The 22,444-nt window shown below is 44.7% G+C and overlaps 1 protein-coding gene across 1 annotated transcript in view; it reads right to left on the bottom strand.

Annotated features, from left to right (window-relative positions):
- The window catches only part of pde10a (phosphodiesterase 10A), a 65,339-nt gene that overhangs the window by 21,536 nt on the left and 21,359 nt on the right, over positions 1-22,444 (bottom strand). The window contains exons 2-6 of the mRNA XM_034681102.1: positions 19,621-19,752; positions 4,743-4,771; positions 1,930-2,050; positions 628-677; positions 365-505 (exon numbers count right to left, since the gene is read on the bottom strand). Coding sequence (XP_034536993.1) covers positions 365-505; positions 628-677; positions 1,930-2,050; positions 4,743-4,771; positions 19,621-19,752 — 473 coding nt within the window. The remainder of the gene's footprint in view (positions 1-364; positions 506-627; positions 678-1,929; positions 2,051-4,742; positions 4,772-19,620; positions 19,753-22,444) is intronic.

Here is a 22,444-nt window from a genome sequence, read left to right as displayed (position 1 = left end):
AGACACAGGTCAGAGAGGGATGTTATCAACAGAAGAGAAGTCAGGACGCTTCTGTTTCTGTCTTTGAATCTCATGTTTGTGTGCACTTTGAGTTTGCATCTTTAAATATCTTGTTTGGTACTCAAATGTTTCCCTGCACGCTTCTAAAATGTCTGACTGTAAAAGAGCTCTGAGGCTTTTCCAGCTTCTTCTTGAACATTTCTTCTGCAGAGAGTGAAGTGTAAAAAAGGACACTGATCTAAAAGAAGAAGATTTCATCAAATCTAAGAGGGCCATGCTTAAATCTGTGACCACGAATCACAGCAGATCATTCTGATTCCAAAGGGTGGATGAATCTGAGCTGGTCGCCTGCAGACAGCCTTACCCCCATGACGTCTTCTACTAGGAGTGTTTTGCGAGTCTTGGCAACATGAGCGGCGATGGTTGTCCCAAATGTGATGGGCCCGAAGGGGATGAGGCTTGGAGGGCCGTCTTTGGCCCCCGTTGGAGTGAACAAACATAAACTCTATTGAAAAGCATAAATAAAAAAGGAGAGAGGGGAACAGAAGAGGAGAAAAATGTGAAATACAGGCACAGAAGTGGAACAGTGTGTGACGTGAGGAGTGAGGAGAGAAAATCTGCACTTACATTGTTGCATTCTCCCAAGAAGTAAAGTGCAAATCCATCAGCTTTTGTTGCTGTTGAGAAAACGGGACACGCAGGTGACACACAGGTTTGATATAAACGCGTCCAACAAAGACTGACAGGTAGACCTGAGAGACCAGAGTCCAGGTTTAATCTGCCAACACTGTCCCACATAAGAAGAACCAGGACACTCTGACCGAGGGCTTTGACTGTCATCCAGTTCATCTCATTCCCTCTCCTCCTCCTCTCAGTCCCATGTCAGCCTGATATATGGGTCATGTTATGGTGACATCACGGAGGCTGCTGAAGCATCACAGACCATCACGCAGTCAGTGAGTCCCTGTGAAACCAGTCTTTGGGTTTATACCACCTGATATATCAGAGGGGGAGAGGGACTTCATCTGAGCCCCTGATTTTTCATATTTATCAATATCTGAGAAACATCTTTCTCTCATCTCAGTTACTGTACTGAGGTTTGGAGAAACACCTATGAAAGCTCCCTGCAACCACATTGTGTGCATGGAGTTTGAGGATGGATATTTTTATCTGATTTAAAGAAACAGTGTCTGAAAGCTGAAACCCACCCTTAAAAACAACTTCTCTTTCTTTCTTTCTTTTATCAGTGGATCTGTTTTCTCATAGATCCTCCAAATAAAAGTCATTTCCTTAAATCAAGTAAAGGGTTTGTCTTAAATCAAGATTATCTGTCTTCTATAAATAAGATCTCTGATTGAAAAATGTCTGAAATGTTAAATAAACCTTGTTTCTTCTAAATTAAAACTCAAAACAAGATCATTTCAAGATTGTTTGACTGAACAAGATATTTAAGATGTCTTAGAAGTCCCTCTATCTCACTCAAATGTTCCTTGTTCAGTAAATTTATCTTAAATCAAGAGGGAGAAGACATTTAGACTAAACATGAGAATATTTCACTTGGTAAGATTTTCAGTTTTTGCAGTGTAGTACAAAATATCAACAAAAACAGAAGCTAACCTTGAAATAAAACCTTGTAAATATAAAGTGTAATGAGTTTTCTTCCTTCCTTTGTTTCCAGATGACTCCTAAGTTTAGAGTTAGTGAACAGTTAATGATCTAAAGCATCAGTAGCAGCAGGTTCATTCATAACACACAGGAAACACAGACACATGCTCATATAGGGAGGGTCACTTTCTGCAGACCAGCTAAATGAAGACACATTAAATCACTTTGAGGGACAGGGGGGGTCACGAGTCTTTGGCACCTATATTTTGGGGGTCGTGGGCTGAAAGTTTGGGAACCCCTGCATTAGAGAGTGTTGGTTTGTACCTGTTTTGATGATGTTGCACAGCTCATAGAGCAGGAGTTTGCTGTCTCCTCCAGCGCCCAGCCGCTGCTCCATGTAGCTGTTGAGTTCGTACACCACGCCCTGCATGTTTGTGTCCTGGTACTGCTGGACACAAGACACACACAAGTTGTAACTCCACAGCCGTGCAAACACTGGGATAGAATATCAAATTCAGCGAGCACCGTGACACAGAAACATGAGACTGAAACATGCATCCTGTGCTGCAGGTGATCTAGTGCAGCGTTTTGATACCTGCATGAATGGGAGGACTTTTTTATGAATGAAAGGCAAAGCCATTCATCACACAACCCCCCCATCTCATCATTACGCCTCCCTACACTGCTGCAGGGATCCCCCGCAGTCCCAAGAGGAGGCCACCGGAGCCCCACAGCTCTGATTAGAGCCCTGCCAATCCCTGCTGCTCAGCCTCAGCTTAAAGAGCGGTTATGTAAGAGGCAGACCTCCTGCCCCCTACAGGGCCAGAGAGCCGTCTATTTCTGCGTCTGCAGAGAGGGCGAGGACAGGACGGCAGGGAGAGTGGCGCACTAGAAAACCTCCCCCACGGGACGCCTTCTATCCTCCCACATCCTGTTTGCACAGACGTATGGATGACGCACTGAGAGGTCGAGTGGCCCTCGTTTTTCTTGCCTTTTGTGTATACGTGTGTGAAGTCCCTACCACCCAGCTCCAGGGCCCCGCTGTGGACGCAGACACCTGGTCTCCTTAGGACATGATGGCGTCATGAAGACAAAGGTGTGAAGATGCGTGTGGAGCTCAGGGAAAATACTCATGGAAATAATTTTCCTGGCAAATGTCTGACACGTAAGCATGGCTGAATATTCAGATCTCTGAGTTAGAAACCAAAGAGGTTCTATGGTCACGAATACGTTCGTGCTGCTTCTGCACAGTTAGAAGATCAGAAATAAACATGATATACATGCTTATTTTGAATGGGTGGGTGGGTGGGGGGTATCCTCTTTGTTTTCCTCTATGTGATAGGACAGCTGGAGAGAGACATGCATGTGGGGAGAGAGAGGAGGAAACACATGCACCACCTCATGTTGGGGCCAGGAGTCAATCCTACAACCAGTGCAACAACTGTAGCCTCTACAGTCCTCTATACAAACAATATAACACATTCTTTTATGCATCTTAAATCTGGGGTTGGTGTTCAGATTCAGATCCACTTTTTGTTCTCCTGGTTAAAATGATCTTTATGTCCTGATGGTAATCAATACATAATGTGTTCTTAAAGAAGAGGTAAGAAAAGCTGCTATCTACAGCCGGAGTAAACCTGGGAAAACACCAACCAATCCCTGCCATCAGGAGCCAAATCATCAAACCAATCAGATCCCTTCCTGCTGTTCTGCCCGCCTCCTGCAGAGCGTCATGTTTGTGTTTTTAACTTTCACTATGAGAATGTGTCGGTGTTTTCTCACCGCTGAGTGAGACATGAGTTAGTGAAAACACAAACCATGTGCTGAGGACCGGTTCGGAATCAGTCACCATCATATGGTCGTGAATCAGCGGCGCTCGGCGGCGGTGCATGTGAGCGGGGGCGTCGTTTTGGAGGAGAGGGGAGGAATCGTCTTCTTAGCAACGGTTCAGAAGATATTAAGATAATGAGTTTTTGCCCAAATAAGGACATGACTGACTTGACTGACAGGCGGGAACACATAGCTGTTGGCTAGGAGGCTCAAGCCCCGCCTCTTTACCTCACACTCTGTCTGGTTAAGTTCTGCACCAATATGGCCGCCGCCGTTGATTGGCTTTGAAACTGCGTTCGGGAACAGATGGGTGATGTCACCGTCCATTATTTAACAGTGGTGGACCGTACATGGGGCGCATTTTAAATTTGCTGTTTCAGATTTCAGATTGAAAAGAAAAAAAGAAAGATTGGGACATTTCTAAAAGCTACAGTTGATTTGGGTGAAAGCAGTGATGCTGAATACATTTCTGTTCAGTGAGTCACAGGAACTATGGGATGTTCCCAGGATCAGGGGCACCGCCAGGCATTGTGGGCCCCATCATCACCAATGGCCACAAGAACCCTGTGCAAGTGCTGTCAGTCAGCATCAAAACCTCTGATTGGAAGGTATCTGAGTAATCTCTGTGACATTAAAACAGACTAAATCACTCAATGCTTCAACCTGCCCAGCATCCACACAGACTATAGGCTGTAGCTTATGTAGCTTAGCATTAGCTGTGTTTTTAGAGGCTTTAGTAATAGTACAGATAGAGAGAGAAACAAGAGATTCCCACAGACCCCCTTCAATAATGCTAATTGACATGCTACGTTGCTCACCTTCTTGTTCATTGGGTTGGGGGGAGTTAGGGGGAGACAGTGTACCTGCTGATATATCAGCTGCTGAGTCTGGTAGGGAGGGCGGGGAAACCCATTCAGTATAATTACATACTAATTAATTAGGGGGGGGGGGGGGGGGGGGGGGGGGGATATGAATCTGCCCAAATAAAGTAAAGATCTCTAATTTACATTTTATGAAGACAACAGGACCGATTTTTTAATCACCTTATTCTGAATAAAATAGTAATTATTCAGATTTTTCTAAATTATTTTCGGGCCCCTGTCAGTCACAGGCCCTTAGAATCATCCTAACTTTTCCCCCTGTACGGCGCCACTGCCCAGGATACACATCTACGAGCAGATGAACATGAAGTATACCGGGACATTCAAAGACCAGATTAAGGGGTGAGGAGATAAAGTGTCAAACATGGACAGTTTTTGAAACTATTAAGTGAGTGTGAGGTTTAATCTGAACTGGAGGACACTCACCCTGCTGACTTCTTTAGCTGACGTGTCATCTGTAAAGAGAAAATCACAACATTAAAACAACGTCAACCAGGAAACGGACGATTCAGACTCTTTCAGGTGAATGAGACAGAATCCAGTCCAATCCAAAAACAACAAGGTTCCCAAAGTGCTGCACAACAAATACCAACAGTAGAAATAAATAATAGTAACATTTGAAATCCAGTACATTAAAGGACAAACAGAGACCAACATAAACTCTCATGCTGTATTAAAAGCCAGGGAGTAAAAGTGAGTTTTAAGAGGTGATTTAAAAGGATCCAGGGTGGGGGACATGTTGACTTGGGTGGGGAGTTCATTCCACAGTTTAGGAGCTCCCACTGAAAAAGCTCGGTCACCACGAGACGCATCGGATCATCAGACCTCAGTACTCTGGAGGGGGCGTAGATGTGTATGAGGTCAGAGATGTACTGAGGTGGCAGACCATGTAGTGACTTAAAAACAAACATTCAAATCTTAACATGAATTCTAAAATGGACAGGGAGCCATGTGGAGGGAGGAGAGGATGGGGCTGATATACTCATGTTTGAGGGTTCCTGTTAAAAGGCGAGCAGCCGCGTTTTGGACTTCCTGTAAGCGAGAGAGGGAGGCGGGGTTAATGCCGGGGTAAAGGTCATTACAGTAGTCCAAACAGGTTGAGATAAAAGAATGAATCAAGCGCTCAAAATCATTAAAAGATACAACAGATTTAATTTAATTTTAATTTTAATAACTGGTTTTAACTTCTGAGTTTATTTGTTTATCAAGTTTAAAATCGCCGTCCATTTTGACCCCAAGGTTTGTGACAGTGGGTTTTACATAAGTCTGCAGGGAACCCAGGTCTATAGGAGACACCACTGGCTCGACTGAGTCCAAACACCATGACCTCAGTTTTATCTCAGTTTTAGTCATCCAGGCCTTGATGTCCTTCAGGCACTCTGGTCGGGGTATAAGGGAGCTCTCATCATTTCTCTTTAGCAGCAGGTAGATTTCATCCCCATAAAAATGGTAGGAGATGCCATGTTTTTTAAAAATCAAACCAAGGGAAAGTGTTTTAAAAAGTGAAGGAATATCTGGGTTTGAGTCCCCTCGGATAAAAGAAATTCTCTCCACAACTTTCTGATCCTGTTGAGTTTTCTGCAGGACTGTAACAAACAGACTGATAAAAACCACCGATCATGAATCCTCCAACGATGGCCTCCATGCAGGATCAACACACAGACTCAGAGAGTCACGAGGAGGAGTTACAGATGTAGCAGTAAGAGTATTTCTCCTGTGTTTGATGAAGGGAGACGTTTGTTTAAATGATCCTGTTTTAAAAACAGAATCAGCTGAGGCACTAATTCAACTTGACAAGTGCAACATTTTGTGGCCTGGAGTTCAAATTCCTGGTGTGATTTCAGGCTGTTGGAGAGACAGCAGACGTATGACTATTGTTTTTGGATGCAGTCGCTGCAGTGTGATAATAATGAGAGCCTCAGCCAATCACAACAGTTTCTGGACTTGTAGTCTGGGATGAAAATAAAGCCGTTCACACAGCCCGAGCTCCTTTTCATTGAACACACAGGAGAACAGTGAGCGCTCAGATCTCTCTGGTAACTCTTCATGTGATCAAACCATGCAAAAAGCCCAGGAGATTTTAGAAACACTGAAGTGCTGACGAGAGCCCGGTCCTCCTTTGAAACCAACCTCTTTGTACGTGTGAGGACAGAACTCACAGCCAGCTTCATTGTTTGTTGTTTTAAACATTCCTCCAGTATGCTCTGAGTTTCCTAACTTAGCCGTGAGAGCTATTTTAGAGTGAACTCCGGGGCGAGTGTGACGTCAATCAGACGACAGAGAGCTGCACTTCAAACACTACTTCAAAAAAGGAAAAACACAAATCCTTTTCTGTATGATGACTTACTGAGGAGGAGAATATTCCAACACCAAACCTTTGAAGGAAAGTTATTCATGTACAGCGGGCCTGTTACCTGCTGCACTGACAGACAGGGGCCTGACACTGAGACACGGTCGCACAGACACCATGAGGAAGACAGCATGCTTTTAATGTCATGTCCTATCTCCCAGACTCCCCACACCCCCCTTGCATGTCATACGGGGGCGTGTCGGTTGGCATGGGCTACCCCAAATCCATCCATCCATTATCTGGACCGCTTATCCCGTTAGGGGTCACGGGGGCTGGAGCCTATCCCAGCTGGCTTCGGGCAGAAGGCAGGGTACACCCTGGACAGGTCACCAGCCAATCACAGGGCTAACACAGAGAGACAGACAACCATTCACGCACACACTCACACCTATGGGCAATTTAGAGTGATCAATCAGAGCATGATTTTGGACTCCGGAGAACCCACGGGGAGAACATGCAAACTCCACACAGAAAGGAACTTGCCCAGCCGGGGATTCGAACCAGGAACCTTCTAGCTGTGAGGCAACAGCGCTACCCACTGCACCACCGTGCAGCCCTTACCCCAAAATCCTTACTGCCAAATTCCACCAGATCCATGTCCGGTGTGTCTCTGATCCGTCACAGCACCAGATCTGATAGGTTTCTATTCTAGTCAATGTGTTAACTTCCACTGCGTCTCTGATCCGGCAGGTCGGAGTCCTCGGGATCAGAGACTTCTTGTAAATGACCCCTTTAAAGGTAAAAGTGTATACAAAAATGTGCTCAGTGCATCCCTAGTTACAGGTAAAGAGATCCTGAACCTTCTTAAAAACAAGAGTACAGATTTAGTCTGGGTGCAGAGGAGCCATCTTTGGCCCTTTAATATTATAAATCCTCTCTTCATCGTCTGGGAACCACAAAGACCAGAAAGTGAGTGTCCTGTAGATCTGATACGTTGAACAAGTTGGACGAGTTCTTTAAAGAATGCACACAGAGGCATGCACACGTGCAGCAGGTGCAGGTCCAGCATCAGACTCAGATCTTCTGTTTGACCTCAGGACCCAGATAACTGGAGTAACTCTGAGCTGTATTTCTTACGTCCTTTACACAGAACATAAATCTATACATCTACCATGTGGCCTGCCTCTTCACGTTGTGCAACAATAACATCTCTGTTTCATCAGGTGTGTGTCGGGGGACTAGCCCTAAGGATACAGCTATCCCCTGTAGGCATAGAGGGATGTATACAAGTGTGTGTGCATGTCTCTGTGTTAACGGCAATGTGGTCAGCACAAAGACAGACACTAGTAGCCTTTTCTGATACCATCCCATATTTTCAGGGACTCTCTGTGCTTTCAGTAAACACAGGAGGAGAGGGCCGACATGCTCTGAGAGAACCTAAAGCAGTGAACACTAAACACGGCCGTGGAGCAGCTCCTGAAACCTGCAGAGGCTGAACAGACCTCTCAGAGGAACCTCATCACTCTGTTCAAACTGCTCCTGATCCGGAACAACCTCAGTCCAAATGTTTGTCAGGTGTGCAGAGCTGGACGTCCGGCTTTCAGTTGGCAGCATCGGCTCTGTGTGTCTGTTACTCTGTCTTGTAAAAACAGAGCTCAGGGAGAGACCCTTTCAAAGTGTTCAGAATTAAAAAGCTGAAGCTAAAAGATGGCTCTATGGAACTCTCACTGCCAAAACTCCTCACCCGCTGCCAAAAATACATCACCAACGGCCCGAACTGAACTCCAACAGCCGGAAGCTGCCATCACGGACAGCACTCAGCACCCACAGCCATTCTTATCACGCGTGCCGTCAATACTTGGCATGCACATGATGCTACTGCTGGTGTAAACAGACCGATAGCTGCCATGAGACCAGTGTTGAGTTTGCAGAACCCAATATACCCAAAATACAACCCTTACCCCAAGGAAGCTGGGACGCTGTGAAGAACAGGATGGTTTGCAAACAAAATGAATGTGGAATTGAAAAATGTGATTGTTTCATGGAAAATAAAAGCACATTTTAACTTGGATGCCAGCAATATATTTCAAAAGAGGCTTTTATTATTGTTATTGACAGACAAGGACCGAAACCATCAAACAAGATGAACTGGGACTAAATTAACAAATCCAGGAGTGAGAGGCCAACATACAGCAGGCTCTGCTCCCCTCCTGAGAGGGGCACCTGGGCTTTTTAAAGGTGACATATTCTGCTCTTTTTCATCAACATATCTTGGTCTAAGAGGTCCCCAAAACATGTCTTTAAAGTTTATTGCTCAAAAAAACACTTTGAAATCAGATTCTGGTCTGCCTGTAAACCCCTCTTTTTCAGCCCTGCTCAGAACAGGCTGTTTTCTGTGTCTGTGCCTTTAAATGAGAATGAGCTCTCTGACCACGCCCCCTCAAGAAGTGGGCGTGGCCTCGGCTGTCCAGCATGTTTACATGTTGGCTGAATATACACGGCTGCTCACAGACCCGCGTTACTTCAACCCTCTGAATCTGATCCAGAATCTGATCCTGACGGAGAGGCGCCTGCAGCAGGACCTTTCTGAACCATTGGTCACAGATTTAGTGTTTCTTGTTGTTTTATTTGTCAGCATGTCGACGTGTGTCTTGGTACACAGCTACCAACATGTAGCTATGTGGCTATGCTAACTAGCGCTAGCACTTTTCCATGACAAATAAAAATCATCCACTAGATCTTCAAATCTGCAGACGTGGGGAGTCAAAGCGACCTTTGTGTTTATTAAGACAGCCTACAACTAGCATGCCTCCCTCCTAAGCTCCTTGTTAGCACACATGTGTGCAGGGAATGAAAACAGAGGAGGGGTTGAGTTGTATTTTATACAGTCTATGGGCTGAACAAGCTCCGAGCTCTGACTTCCTGTTACAGACCGGATGGCGTTGTGACGTATGAAAAACACTGAAAACTGAAACGGCTGGTTTCAGCACACATTTACAGAAAGGTGGAGAAATCAGAACAGGGGCAGAATGGAGTCTTTGACTTTTCAGGGGGTTTGTAGACAGGGACACAGATTTCAGGGAGAGAACCATTAAAAAGAACATTTTGCATGATATGTCACCTTTAACATCCAAGACCAGGAGCACCTTGTTGGTAAAGATTCACCAGGACAAAGACGAGAGAGGGAGGACACGGGGTCGACCGAACCTAGAGCTGAACCCGATCCAATGACAGCAAGTTGTTGAAAGCCTTTTTCCACCACACAAGTATATATCTGTGCATATAACACGTGCACATTCATGTTGTGGTGTGTGATGATGGCCCTTGCGTCAGTGTTGAGTCATTAATGTGGCAGAAATAAAGAATCAAAGCATCGTGAGTGGTTGCAGATTTCTGGACGAGTTTGAAGTCTGATGTCAGAAGGTTCGTCTCAGACTGGACAGTGAGGAGTCGAGCAGACACAGTTCAGGCGATGATGTGCAGAAGAACATCGTTTTCTTTACGCAGTAGAATCCATTAAGGTTTAGTAGTCTTCACATATCGATACTCAGCGGTCTCTAATCCCTCAGCTCATAAATATAATCTGTGTCGTATACATGCAGCTTTATGAAACCGTCTCCCTGCAGCCCGAGGCGGACGCCTTCCACGGCATGAAACACCCTCAGTCAGCTGGCTCTCTAATGTGCTTAATACACGATGGGTGCTTTATTGATCTGCAGCCACAGATATGCACACGGGACGCTCAGCTGGCAGTGACTCAGCGGTCAACATGTGTACACGTAACGCTCGCCCTGCAGAAGACCTGCAGAAGACATGCAGAAGACCTGCAGCAGACACGCAGAAGTCATGCAGAAGACCTGCAGAAGACATGCAGAAGACCTGCAGAAGACCTGCAGCAGACCTGCAGAAGACCTGCAGAAGACCTGCAGAAGACCTGCAGCAGACCTGCAGCAGACACGCAGAAGTCATGCAGAAGACCTGCAGCAGACCTGCAGCAGACTCGCAGAAGTCATGCAGAAGACCTGCAGCAGACTCGCAGAAGTCATGCAGAAGACATGCAGCAGACACGCAGAAGTCATGCAGAAGACCTGCAGAAGACCTGCAGAAGACCTGCAGAAGACCTGCAGCAGACACGCAGAAGACCTGCAGCAGACTCGCAGAAGTCATGCAGAAGACATGCAGAAGACCTGCAGAAGACATGCAGCAGACACGCAGAAGTCATGCAGAAGACCTGCAGAAGACCTGCAGAAGACCTGCAGAAGACCTGCAGCAGACACGCAGAAGACCTGCAGCAGACTCGCAGAAGTCATGCAGAAGACATGCAGAAGACCTGCAGAAGACATGCAGCAGACACGCAGAAGTCATGCAGAAGACCTGCAGAAGACCTGCAGAAGTCATGCAGAAGACCTGCAGCAGACCTGCAGAAGACCTGCAGAAGACCTGCAGCAGACACGCAGAAGTCATGCAGAAGACATGCAGAAGACCTGCAGAAGACATGCAGCAGACACGCAGAAGTCATGCAGAAGACCTGCAGAAGACCTGCAGAAGTCATGCAGAAGACCTGCAGCAGACCTGCAGAAGACCTGCAGAAGACCTGCAGCAGACACGCAGAAGTCATGCAGAAGACCTGCAGAAGACCTGCAGAAGACATGCAGAAGACCTGCAGAAGACATGCAGAAGACCTGCAGAAGACATGCAGAAGACCTGCAGCAGACCTGCAGAAGACCTGCAGCTCCCTGTTTACCTGCACACTGAGCTCTAACGTGGAACTGTCAATCTGTAATAAACTGTAAGGAGTTTTTAAATGTTATGAAACACTTTGAGATTAATAATGATGCTTCTGTATGACAGGTGCAATATTGGCTGTTAATACAGTAGGTAATGTTATTTAATGGCATCAGGATAAAAAGCTTGCAGGCTGAAGAAGCCTTTGTTTATATTCTGCTCAGTAAGTCGTTGGTTGGTTTGCAAGAAGAAAGCAGTATGGAGGGTTTTTATGGAACACTTCACACACAGTGTTTTTATTACTCTGTAAAATGCATCAGTGTATGAAATGTGGTTTATATATGTTTACATGTGCAGGAATAATAACACACATGACATATAGCTTTGTCCACAGAGGTGGAATCAATCCTTAAAGTCAAAGTAGAGATTGAATTAATTTGTCCAGTAACACAGAAACCATGACTTCATGATCAAGTTGTTTTTCTACATCTTGGGAAGTTATAAACATAAAAATGTTCCTAGTTTCATTAAGTGAGACGAACAGCCTCTTCTTGTTCGGGGTATAATCCAAATCTAAAATGTGTTTTCCCAGTATTTTGAAAGCCTCCTCTCAGATGATGGAAAGCCCTGCAGGTGAGGCAGCTCTATTATCACACTGGATCTCTGAGGTTTTGCTTCACAAGCACATCTTTGTCAGCTTGTGACTCCAAACGAATCTGAGGAACAGTGTCAGCTGCTTTAGAGCCGGGCCAAGCTGTTGCCCTCTGGAGCCCCGGCCAGAAGAACTGGAAAAGCAAACCAGTTTCTATTTCAGTTTTATTTTTGGGGCTTTTATACCTTTATTAGACATGGGAAGAAGGAGGATAGAGCTGGAAGCAGGGAGAGAGAGGGGGGAGTGACATGCAGGAGGGGGAGCCACAGGCTGGAATCAAACCCAGGCCAACCGCTTCATGGGCACGTGATTTAGCCACTAGGCCAAATCCGGACCCCTCAGCAGATCAGTTTGACAGACTCTGTGATCCTGTGTTTAGCCCAAGCGGCAACCTCCGGTCTCAAACGATGAAGCCCATGTGGAAGTGTTATAAATATCTCGGCATCTGGATTGACGAGAAAGTAACTTTTAAAAGTCATATTTTAAATTTGTCAAGTAGACTTTGACAAAAGATTGGCTTTTTCCTGCCTTCCTCTCCACTGCAGGAAAACTCTGAGAGAGGCAACTTGTTTATGACATATTGTACAGGCATGCTTCAGCCTCTACATTAAAGCCACTTGATGCTGTATTTCACTCTGCCCTGCGTTTCATTACTGGGGATAGTTACAGCACTCATCATTGCATACTTTACAAAAAGGTGGGAGGGTCTTCTCTGGCAGAAAGACATGATTTTCATTTTTACCTGTTTATTTATAAAGCTCTTATTGGGATGTTAGCATCATATTTATCTTTGATGCTAGTTTGATCCTCTGGAGCAAAACACACCAGATCAACTGATTGGCTCACTCTCCAGGTTCCCAGAGTTCATTCTGAGCTGGGAAAATCTGCCTTTTGTGTATTTGCACCATCTGCATGGAACTCCCTGCAAAACACTTTAAAAATAAATGCCCTGGTTTCTTTTAGTCATTTTAAATCATCCGTTTTAAAATGTTTAACCTCTGATTGTTCCTGTTTTAACTGACTTTGTGTAACATTACTTTTTAACTGTTGTCTGTTTTTAACTGATCATCATTATTTTAGGGTTACATCTTTTATTTGCTTGTCATGCATTTTAATGTTTCTTTTATAAGCTCGTCTTCATTGTAAATGAGGACTTGCTCTCAATGATTTTCAAGTTTAAAGGCCCTGTGAGGAGTTTTGAACTGGCTGAGAAGCAGTCTGAAAATGATACTGATGCCTCTTTATGACCTTGAATAGCAAACAAGTCCATCAGCAGCAACACTGACACCTTCTCTGTTGTCATTTTTAATGCCTGAAACCGTCCCGAGGGGGTAGGTGCCAGACATGTCATGGACATCTTGCTTCAGAAACAGCCTTTATTTTAATGTTTCATGAAAAAGAATCACATTGCCTGATAAAGTTGACTGTTAAAAGACAACAGGATGAGGTTTTTGTTGAAAACACTACTTTTGCATGTATAGGACAAGAGATAAGAGGTATCACTTTGTTCACAAGGGGGCGCCAGAATCGATACAAAACAAAAGTTCCTCACAGCAGCTTTAAATAAAGATAATAATAAACTGCAATACATGGAGAATCCACTAGAGGCTGGCTGCAGAAACACCAGAAACCACATAGACATGAATGGGAGAAAGAGGATCTCTGCAGCATTAATAAACATGTTTACAGCCTGGATCAAAAGACCAGTGGAGTCTGGACAGATCATTTCTGTATCGGCACACACTGGTGGTGACGGTTCAGAAGACATTAAGATTAAGAGTTTTTGCCCAAATAAGGACATGACTGACTTGACCCCCGGTCAGGAACACATAGCTGTTGGCTAGGAGGCTCAACTCCGCCCCTTTACGTCACACTCTGCCTGGTTGAGTTCTGCATTTCCAATATGGCTGCCGCCGCCGATTGACTTCAAAGCAGCGCTCAGGAACAGACGGGTGACGTCATGGAGACTACGTCCATATTTATACAGTCTGTGGTTAACCGTGTTCAATAAATGATGTTCAGTGTTGTCTGTGTTCTTAACTCTAGATGAGTCAGAACTTCAAGTTCAGCTTAAAGTACTAAGAGAGTCCCCCCCCCCCCCTGCTGGCTTATTCTATAAAATACACTTTTTGACACCTGAGCTGTTACAGTCAGGGGGTCAGCCCTGATTACTGATGGTATCCTGCACAGGAGGTGTTACACTTCAATATAATCTGTGTTTATGTGCAACACAATGAAAGGATGAACAGAGGGAGACAGAGGGAGGAAAAGACGTCCAACTGGAAGATCAAATTTCATAAATTGAATGATAAAGATAAAAAAAGATAAAGAAGAACTATGGAGAATGAATTCTTTCTGAAGTGTTTAAAGGTTTTGATATAATAAAGAGTGTGTGTGTGTGTGTGTGTGTGTGTGTGTGTGTGTGTGTGTGTGTGTGTGTGTGTGTGTGTGTGTGTGTATGTGTGTGTGTGTGTGTGAATGTGCGTATATAGCAGAAGGCTCAGAGGAGTCATGAGAGGTCTCTGCGTAGACACAGCAGAGGGTTTGGGATTTATTAATTACCTCATGACAGCGTGTGGTGTGAAGTAAACATGGCCAGTGGGACGGGGACGGGGAGGTGTGATAATCAAATGACACCCCCATGGATTGTGGGAAATTGTGTTCTGCTCACATTGTTCAGTAACAGGATGCTCTACATCTTTATAGTCATCTAAACACAGACTTTCATCCAGGAGTCTGTCCTGATTATCTTATGACTGTTGTTACTTCATTCTTTTATTTAACTCCTAAGCTGTTTTAATATTTACCATCATTTAAAACCTGAGGATTTCATAAGATCATGCTTTATTTAGCTGTCTTTATGAGGACACTTATTACTGAAAGCACTCTGTAAATAAAGGCTCATTATGTAATGTCTGATCTGCTCTGTAACGCTGAGATTTCACACTGTTTGCTTCTTTTAAAGCTGCAGCCTAAACTTGAAACTTAAACACAACAATATGAAGCAATAAACAAAGACAATACAGGAAAACAAAGCAACAGATTCAACACAACAACACACACACACACACACACACACACACACACACACACACACACACACACACACACACACACACACACACACACACACACACACACACACACACACACACACACACACACTCTTGCGTGCATGTGCACAGAGAAGCTGATTTATGTAATCCAATGTAGTCCATCACATGATAAGTGAGAACGGGACTGGCTGCAGGGACTGCTTCCAGGAAGCTGTGGCTATCTCAGTGACGATCACATGATGACAGGACCTGCTGCTGCAGCCACGCTCACCAAATATAAAATCAATGTCATCTTGAAAAAGTGTCCCTGCAGAAAGAGAGGATGCATCTTTGGAATACATTAACCTCTTTAAACATAAAGAAGGATGGATTCTTTGAAAAGAGCAGAGACATGTGGAGGTCTGTTTGTGACCGTCATCCCAGCGCTGAGCTTGTTCTCCGGGTGCCAGAGGAATGGAGATGCAGAGAGCAAGTGTCTGCTTACAGCTATCTAACACAGGGAGAGTGATATCATTGATGTAATGTAAAGATCGATGCAGGGAGTCACATGTGGCAGAACAAAAGAGCTGTCAGTTTGATGACTGATGCTTTCCTCTGAATCCGGTCGCACAGCCCGAGAGACAGAAAACTATTTATGGTGTTGAATAATTGAACTGTATTCCTCTTTGTACCACTCAGGTAGGACCGACTCAATGAGACTACTCTGAATACTGCACACTAGAGCTGTCATGATACCAGGATGTTAAACTCTGATATCATACTTGTAAAAATCAAAGCGTATTGATACCTGTGTGGATACCAGGGGGACAAAACTCAAACTCCTGAGCACACACAGTTAGGTATCTATCATATGTTGTGTTTTATTACCACACTGCAAACAATGCATGTTCAGGAAGTCAAAGAAAAGAAGCCATAACACTGATCAGTGCTCGCTCACTTCACTGTATCTCTATGTCACTCGACCACACCTCTCTCTCTCTCTCTCTCTCTCTCTCTCTCTCTCTCTCTCTCTCTCTCTCTCTCTCTCTCTCTCTCTCTCTCTCTCTCTCTCTCTCTCTCTCTCTCTCTCTCTCTCTCTCTCTCTCTCTCTCTCTCTCTCTCTCTCTCTCTCTCACAGCAGCTTTAGCTTCAAAATGTGACTCTACATCTTTTTCACAAGCTTTGGTTCTTCTGGATGTAGCTCAGTACACTAATAAAGCAGCTGTGGAGACACTGACACAGCTCCCTCTCTGTGTGACACTGTTAAATATATTCTGTATTTTAAAGCACGTCTTGTTCTTCTTCTGTTTGTCAGTAACTTCAGTTTACTTCCTGTCTTCCTCTGGAGTCTGTAATAAAGTTTGAATCTAATTGGATCAGCAAGCTGTCTGTGAGTGTGGGATGGTCACGACACAATAAATGTTCAAAGCAATTTGGTGACATTCTCCATCATGGTCAGAGCTGCGTGGGAAGTTATGGTCATTGTTGTCAGCTGGCTTTTTTTTATTCAACATACTGTGTAAACTCTGCCCCATTTTAACCATTTTAACCATTTTAACCACTTTAACCACTTTAACAGCTAGAGCGAGGGAGAAAGAGCAAAGTCTGAGAAGAGAAGCCAATGCAGAAGTGCTTAAAACTGCAGTTCCTTCAGTGGCCACTTGAGGCTGGCTCTGGGAGCACAGGAAACCACATACACACCCATTGAAAGAAGTAATCTTTACAGCAGAATTAAACAAGTTTACAGCCTGGTGCAAAAAATGTTTTTGGTCTGAATAGCTCCCTAGTTCACTCCTCCTGCACCATGTTCCCTCCTCCTGCACCGTGTTCCCTCGTCCTGCGCCGTGTTCCCTCGTCCTGCACCGTGTTCCCTCGTCCTGCACCGTGTTCCCTCGTCCTGCACCGTGTTCCCTCGTCCTGCGCCGTGTTCCCTCGTCCTGCACCGTGTTCCCTCGTCCTGCACCGTGTTCCCTCGTCCTGCACCGTGTTCCCTCGTCCTGCGCCGTGTTCCCTCCTCCTGCGCCGTGTTCCCTCCTCCTCATGCACCTTGTTCCCTCCTCCTGCGCCGTGTTCCCTCGTCCTGCACCGTGTTCCCTCGTCCTGCACCGTGTTCCCTCGTCCTGCGCCGTGTTCCCTCCTCCTGCGCCGTGTTCCCTCCTCCTCATGCACCGTGTTCCCTCCTCCTGCGCCGTGTTCCCTCCTCCTCATGCACCGTGTTCCCTCCTCCTGCGCCGTGTTCCCTCCTCCTCCTGCACCGTGTTCCCTCGTCCTGCGCCGTGTACCCTCCTCCTGCGCCGTGTTCCCTCCTCCTGCGCCGTGTTCCCTCCTCCTGCACCGTGTTCCCTTCTCCTGCAGCGTGTTCCCTCCTCCTGCACCTCCTGCACCGTGTTCCCTTCTCCTGCACCGTGTTCCCCTCTCCTGCACCGTGTTCCCTCCTCCTCCTGCACCGTGTTCCCTCCTCCTGCACCGTGTTCCCCTCTCCTGCACCTCCTGCACCGTGTTATCTCCTCCTGCACCGTGTTCCCTCTTCCTGATACCCGTCAGGGGATCACTGAGACAGTTTGAACGCTGAGCACTTTACTCTCCTTGTTATTGCACTTAAGACAGTTGCAGTGAGCCGTCAGTGTACATTTCCAGGCAACATAAGAATCGACTTGTAACGTGACACTGGCTCAGACATGTTGTCCATCATAATGAACGCTCATGTCTGCTTGGTCTTTTGGCACAGTTCTTTTATGGCTGTGAGCTAATGCAGTGCAGACGTTCACATCAATCAGAGCTTCAGTGTTTCTGCACATTGATAACTTCTGGTTCAGAGTCTCTTAGAGGAACTGGAAATCAATGAATGCATTAAAAGAAAGGACTGGAGCAACATTTTAGATTTACTTTTTGGAGCTTTTTCAACTTCATGCAGCTGAAGAGAGACGAGAGATGTGGGGAGTAGAGAGCGGGGGACAACATGTAGCCTACATGGGACACCTGCTTTAACCTGAGCTGAACCAGGAACCAGACTGACTCCTTTAAGAAACTAACACTACCTCAGAGGCTCACCAAAGGCAAGGCAACTTTATTTGTATAGAGCATTTCATACAGGAGGGAACTCAATGTGATTTACATTAAAACATTAACAGCATTGGAAACATTCAGACAGGCATTAAAGAACACAATTAAAATGACAAATATAATCAAACAGAAAAGAAAAGGAACATTAGAAACATGTTAAAAATAAGATTAGGTTAAAGTGAGTTAAAATAAGCAAAGATAGACTCAGCTTAGACAAGATAGACTTCCTGACATCCACAAAATGCTTCTTATGAATCTTAAATCAATGAACTATAAACTTATAACTATAACCAAATCTATTTCTTTAAGTTGCTGCAACAGTCACAGATCCATCCCTGCTCCTACGCAGACCTCTGCACTGAGGGAACACAGTTTCATTGCTCACATGATAAGTGAAAGATGAGCTGACAGTCTTCCTCCTCCCCGCTCTGCAGTGACATTTATGAATCATCATTCAGCTTTCCACAGGCTTCATCTGCACCGCCCAGAACTCCATGAATGAAATAAGTTGGCCCTACTTGGCGCCAGTAAGAATGATTACCATGAGGGCCTCTGTTTGATACCTGTCAACATAAACACACTCATGCACGCACACACTGTGTGTGTACTGGACTCTGTGTACGGGTTTCAAATGCAGGCTCAGGGAGGAGAACTCAGTGTCTCTGCGTGCACAACAGTCTGCAGACCTCATGTTGAAAGCAGCTCCAAAATGTGACAAAACCATCCTCCGCCAGCTTCCCCCCCCCCTTCAGTTCAACACACCCACACCCTGAGCCAGCACAACCCCCCTCCACCACCACCACCACCACCACCGCCATCCCTGCCCCTCCCCTGGGCCCCCCTTCAGCCGGCTGCATGTCTCTGGAGGTCGCCTCTGACGTCAGCAGCGCGGCTGGGCCGAGTGCCAGCTCTGTGGGCCCTTGATGGATGCGGTTGGTCTGAGAAACAGTCCGCTGTGTGTGGAGCGCGCTGCACAGACTCAACCCGGCCCGCTCAAACACATCTAATGACCCGTAAACACTCAACAGGCCCGCTCTCTCTCTGCCTTTCTTCTGTCCATCACACACACTGACGATTAAAGGAGACACATGTGAAGGTGAGGGATTTGTTCTGCAAACCACCGGGGTAATAAATCCAACCTGCCGCCTGCCTCTGCTCTGCTGATCCCCCGCTCTGCTGATCCCCCGCTCTGCTGATCCCCCGCTCTGCTGATCCCCCGCCCTGCTGATCCCCCGCTCTGCTGATCCCCCGCTCTTCAGGAGGAAAGGTTTTAGGTTTGTAGAGCAATAAAAGCAACAGTTGACGTGGCTGCAGATACTCAGTGCAGCCGGTATTTGTGGTCGCCCAGTCGGGAACCAATACGGGATTATGAGAGCTAAAAAGAACAAACATCTAACCAAAGCTAAATATCACAGAAACTACAACCCTGCATCAATATACTGAAATCCACTGATCCAATCATAATGTCACAGTGATCCAGAGAGCTGCACTGCATGTGTGCATGTGTGTGTGTGTGTGTGTGTGTGGGAGAGGGTCTACCTGCAGGCCTGCTGCTGGTCTTCCTCTTCAGCCATCTGTCCAACGTCTCTGCACTCACGCTCTCCAACACAAAGTCATCCAGCATCTGAGGGTGCAGCGAGAGGTAGGCCTTCACTTTCTCATCCGTCAAGCCTGAAGAGGGCGCACACACACACACACACACACGCACACACACACACACACACACACACACACACACGGTTTTTAGTTCACATGCATGTTTTATCATGAAGGAGTGAATTAAAGGGAAATAAAACTCCTGAGATGCTACAGAACAAAGACAGGAGCAAATCAAATAAATACATTAAATACTGTTTTTTATAAAATCATAGAAAAGCAAAGTTTTTAAAAAACCTAATTTACTCTGGGGGAGATGAAAAGAGAACAACAGAGGAGTCAGGAATCAAGTTATCATCAGGACAGTGTAGAGGAGAAGGACGACAACATGACTCAAATAAACTCTTAAAGATGAATGTGACAAAAATCACAACAAGAGGGAAAATAAAAAATAAGAACTATAAAACAAATCTAATTAAATATTAAATAAATCAATGAGATTGAAATTGTCTCAGTGATATTAAAATGATCATCGTTACATTTTCTGGAACATTTTCCACGTGTGTGTTACAGTTCCAGAAAACTAATCTGCTAAAGATGATCAGGTGTGTGATTTTATTTTATTAATTTAACCTTTATTTAACCAGGTCGGTCATTAAGAACAAATTCTTGTTTACAGTGAAACAGTTTACAATAAAAGACAAATTAAACATGAACAAACAACGAACAGATCAGATTTAATTTGAGGAACCTTCAGGTTTTGTCTTAATGCTCTGTGAGAAAGGTTCAAAGTTACTTCATTTGTGTGTGTGTGTGTGTGTGTGTGTGTGTGTGTGTGTGTGTGTGTGTGTGTGTGTAGATTTATTTTTAACAAACAGCGGAGGACGAGAGACAACGAACAGAGTGACAAAGAGCTCGGCACTAAAACACTCAATAACAACAAATGAGAATTCAATAAGAAGAAGATAGAAATAAAATCCTCCATTAATCAATAAAAACAAGTCAAAGGATTATTTTTTGTAAGGAACTTCTGATTTTGTGTCCCTTTTGGCGCCCCCTGCAGACAAAGTGAGGTGATTCATCTCTCAGCTGAGTTTGTTCTTTACTGGAGGTAGAGCTGTACGATAAATCCATTTCATCTATTAATTCACATTTTTGGTTTCAGGCCATTTAAAAAAAAAGGAAATCTAGATTTTCTCAGTAACCTCCTCCGCTGCTCTTTATTCTAATATTGATAATATCTAATATTGTTTCCCATTCCTACAGGTCTGTTCTGTCACTACGTACTGCAAACTGTACCTTTAAGGGGAAGTTCAGTTTAAAATTAAATTAAAATTAAATTAAAACTTGTTGTGAGTCATTTGCAGTTTTCTTTTTTCTCCTTTTTTTCAGGAGAAAAACATAAAATCAATTAAAATTATAAATTGAGTTTTTTGTAAAATAAATCAGGGATTTTCTTCTCAGGCCGTATCGCCCAGCTCTAACTGGAGGTGCAAATATTCATACGGACACAGTCGATGACAACATGAGCTGAAGATGAATTTCATACTCTGACATAATATAATCTCCTGAGTTGCTGAGGAGTGAGACATCCTGCATCCTGACCGTCTCTGCTGAGTGACTCAGGTATCACGGCAACCAGGAAGAGACAGGTAAACAAAACATGGACGCCATGTTGGAAATTCTGATTCTGATTCAGATGCAACACCAGTGTTCTGAAATTAACCCTAGAACTCTATCGCTGTGTGATTTTCACCCAATCAAACATGTACATGATTTTCATGATGTAGTGTTTGTCTGAGTGTCCTGGGACCCTGGGTAGCTTCAGCATCGTCTTTGACGTGTTTAAAGTGTTTGAAGTGTTTGAAGTGTTTGAAGGCGTGGGTGTTCCCCTCCTCCAAAACCTGCTTTCTCCTACAGGCATGTGTTCGGGTGATTTTAACCCTTTATGTTTCTCTCTCCTGAAGCTGTTTGTGTGTCAGGGAGTCTGTGCCTTCACTAAGGAAGTCTCAATGTCTCAGGAATGGATGAATCCAACACCAAGTTTCCAGATTCATCATTCATCGAAATCTTTGGTCCCAAATTCCAAATTTTCAGTAATTGTGGAGCATTTTTATAAAGTCCCCCCATGATACATTTTTTTCATTTAGTTAGACACAGTTTAAAATAAAAGAGCACTACTCTAGTTTGTCATGTATTGATGACATGAACTTTGTATTGGGTGCATTACATTGAGTAAAAAACAGCCAGTGTTAGTGATGGTGTTAATCATTGTAGTGATAGTGTTCTAGGGTTGAGACTAAAGTCCCCTTCAATGCTGCAGAACAAAAAGCACTGAGTGTGAAATCTGTCAACAAGAACTTTCTTATCAGGAGTCAGAAATGTGAGAGCGTTTCTTCACGTGTGGAAAAGTGTTTCACAATAAAATATCTGATCTGTATTTATCCTACATGTTGAACACAAAACTCACAATGAATCTTATAGCATGGAAAAACGTCTGAGCTGTCTATCTCTTCATATGAAAACTTCTCTGAGCTGACAGGAAAATAACTCCAGAGAGATTATCAGGCTTCTCTGCAGCTGTCTCAGCTTCATAAGTCAAACAGAGGCAACATTTAAACCTCCTCACAGGAGCTGAGAGTGCACACAACAAGGGTTAAGATTCTCATCGTCTCAAACACACACAGATAACTCTTTATTTGGTCAGCAGGTCATTCAACATTTCAACACTGCCATGCTCATTCTGTCTCCAGAGATCAGGTGATAA

Source organism: Notolabrus celidotus, chromosome 4 (assembly GCF_009762535.1).
Source record: "Notolabrus celidotus isolate fNotCel1 chromosome 4, fNotCel1.pri, whole genome shotgun sequence".
NCBI classification, from domain to species: domain Eukaryota; kingdom Metazoa; phylum Chordata; class Actinopteri; order Labriformes; family Labridae; genus Notolabrus; species Notolabrus celidotus.
The sequence above is the reverse complement of the archived record's forward strand: the minus strand, read 5'-3'. Positions and strand labels throughout refer to the sequence as shown.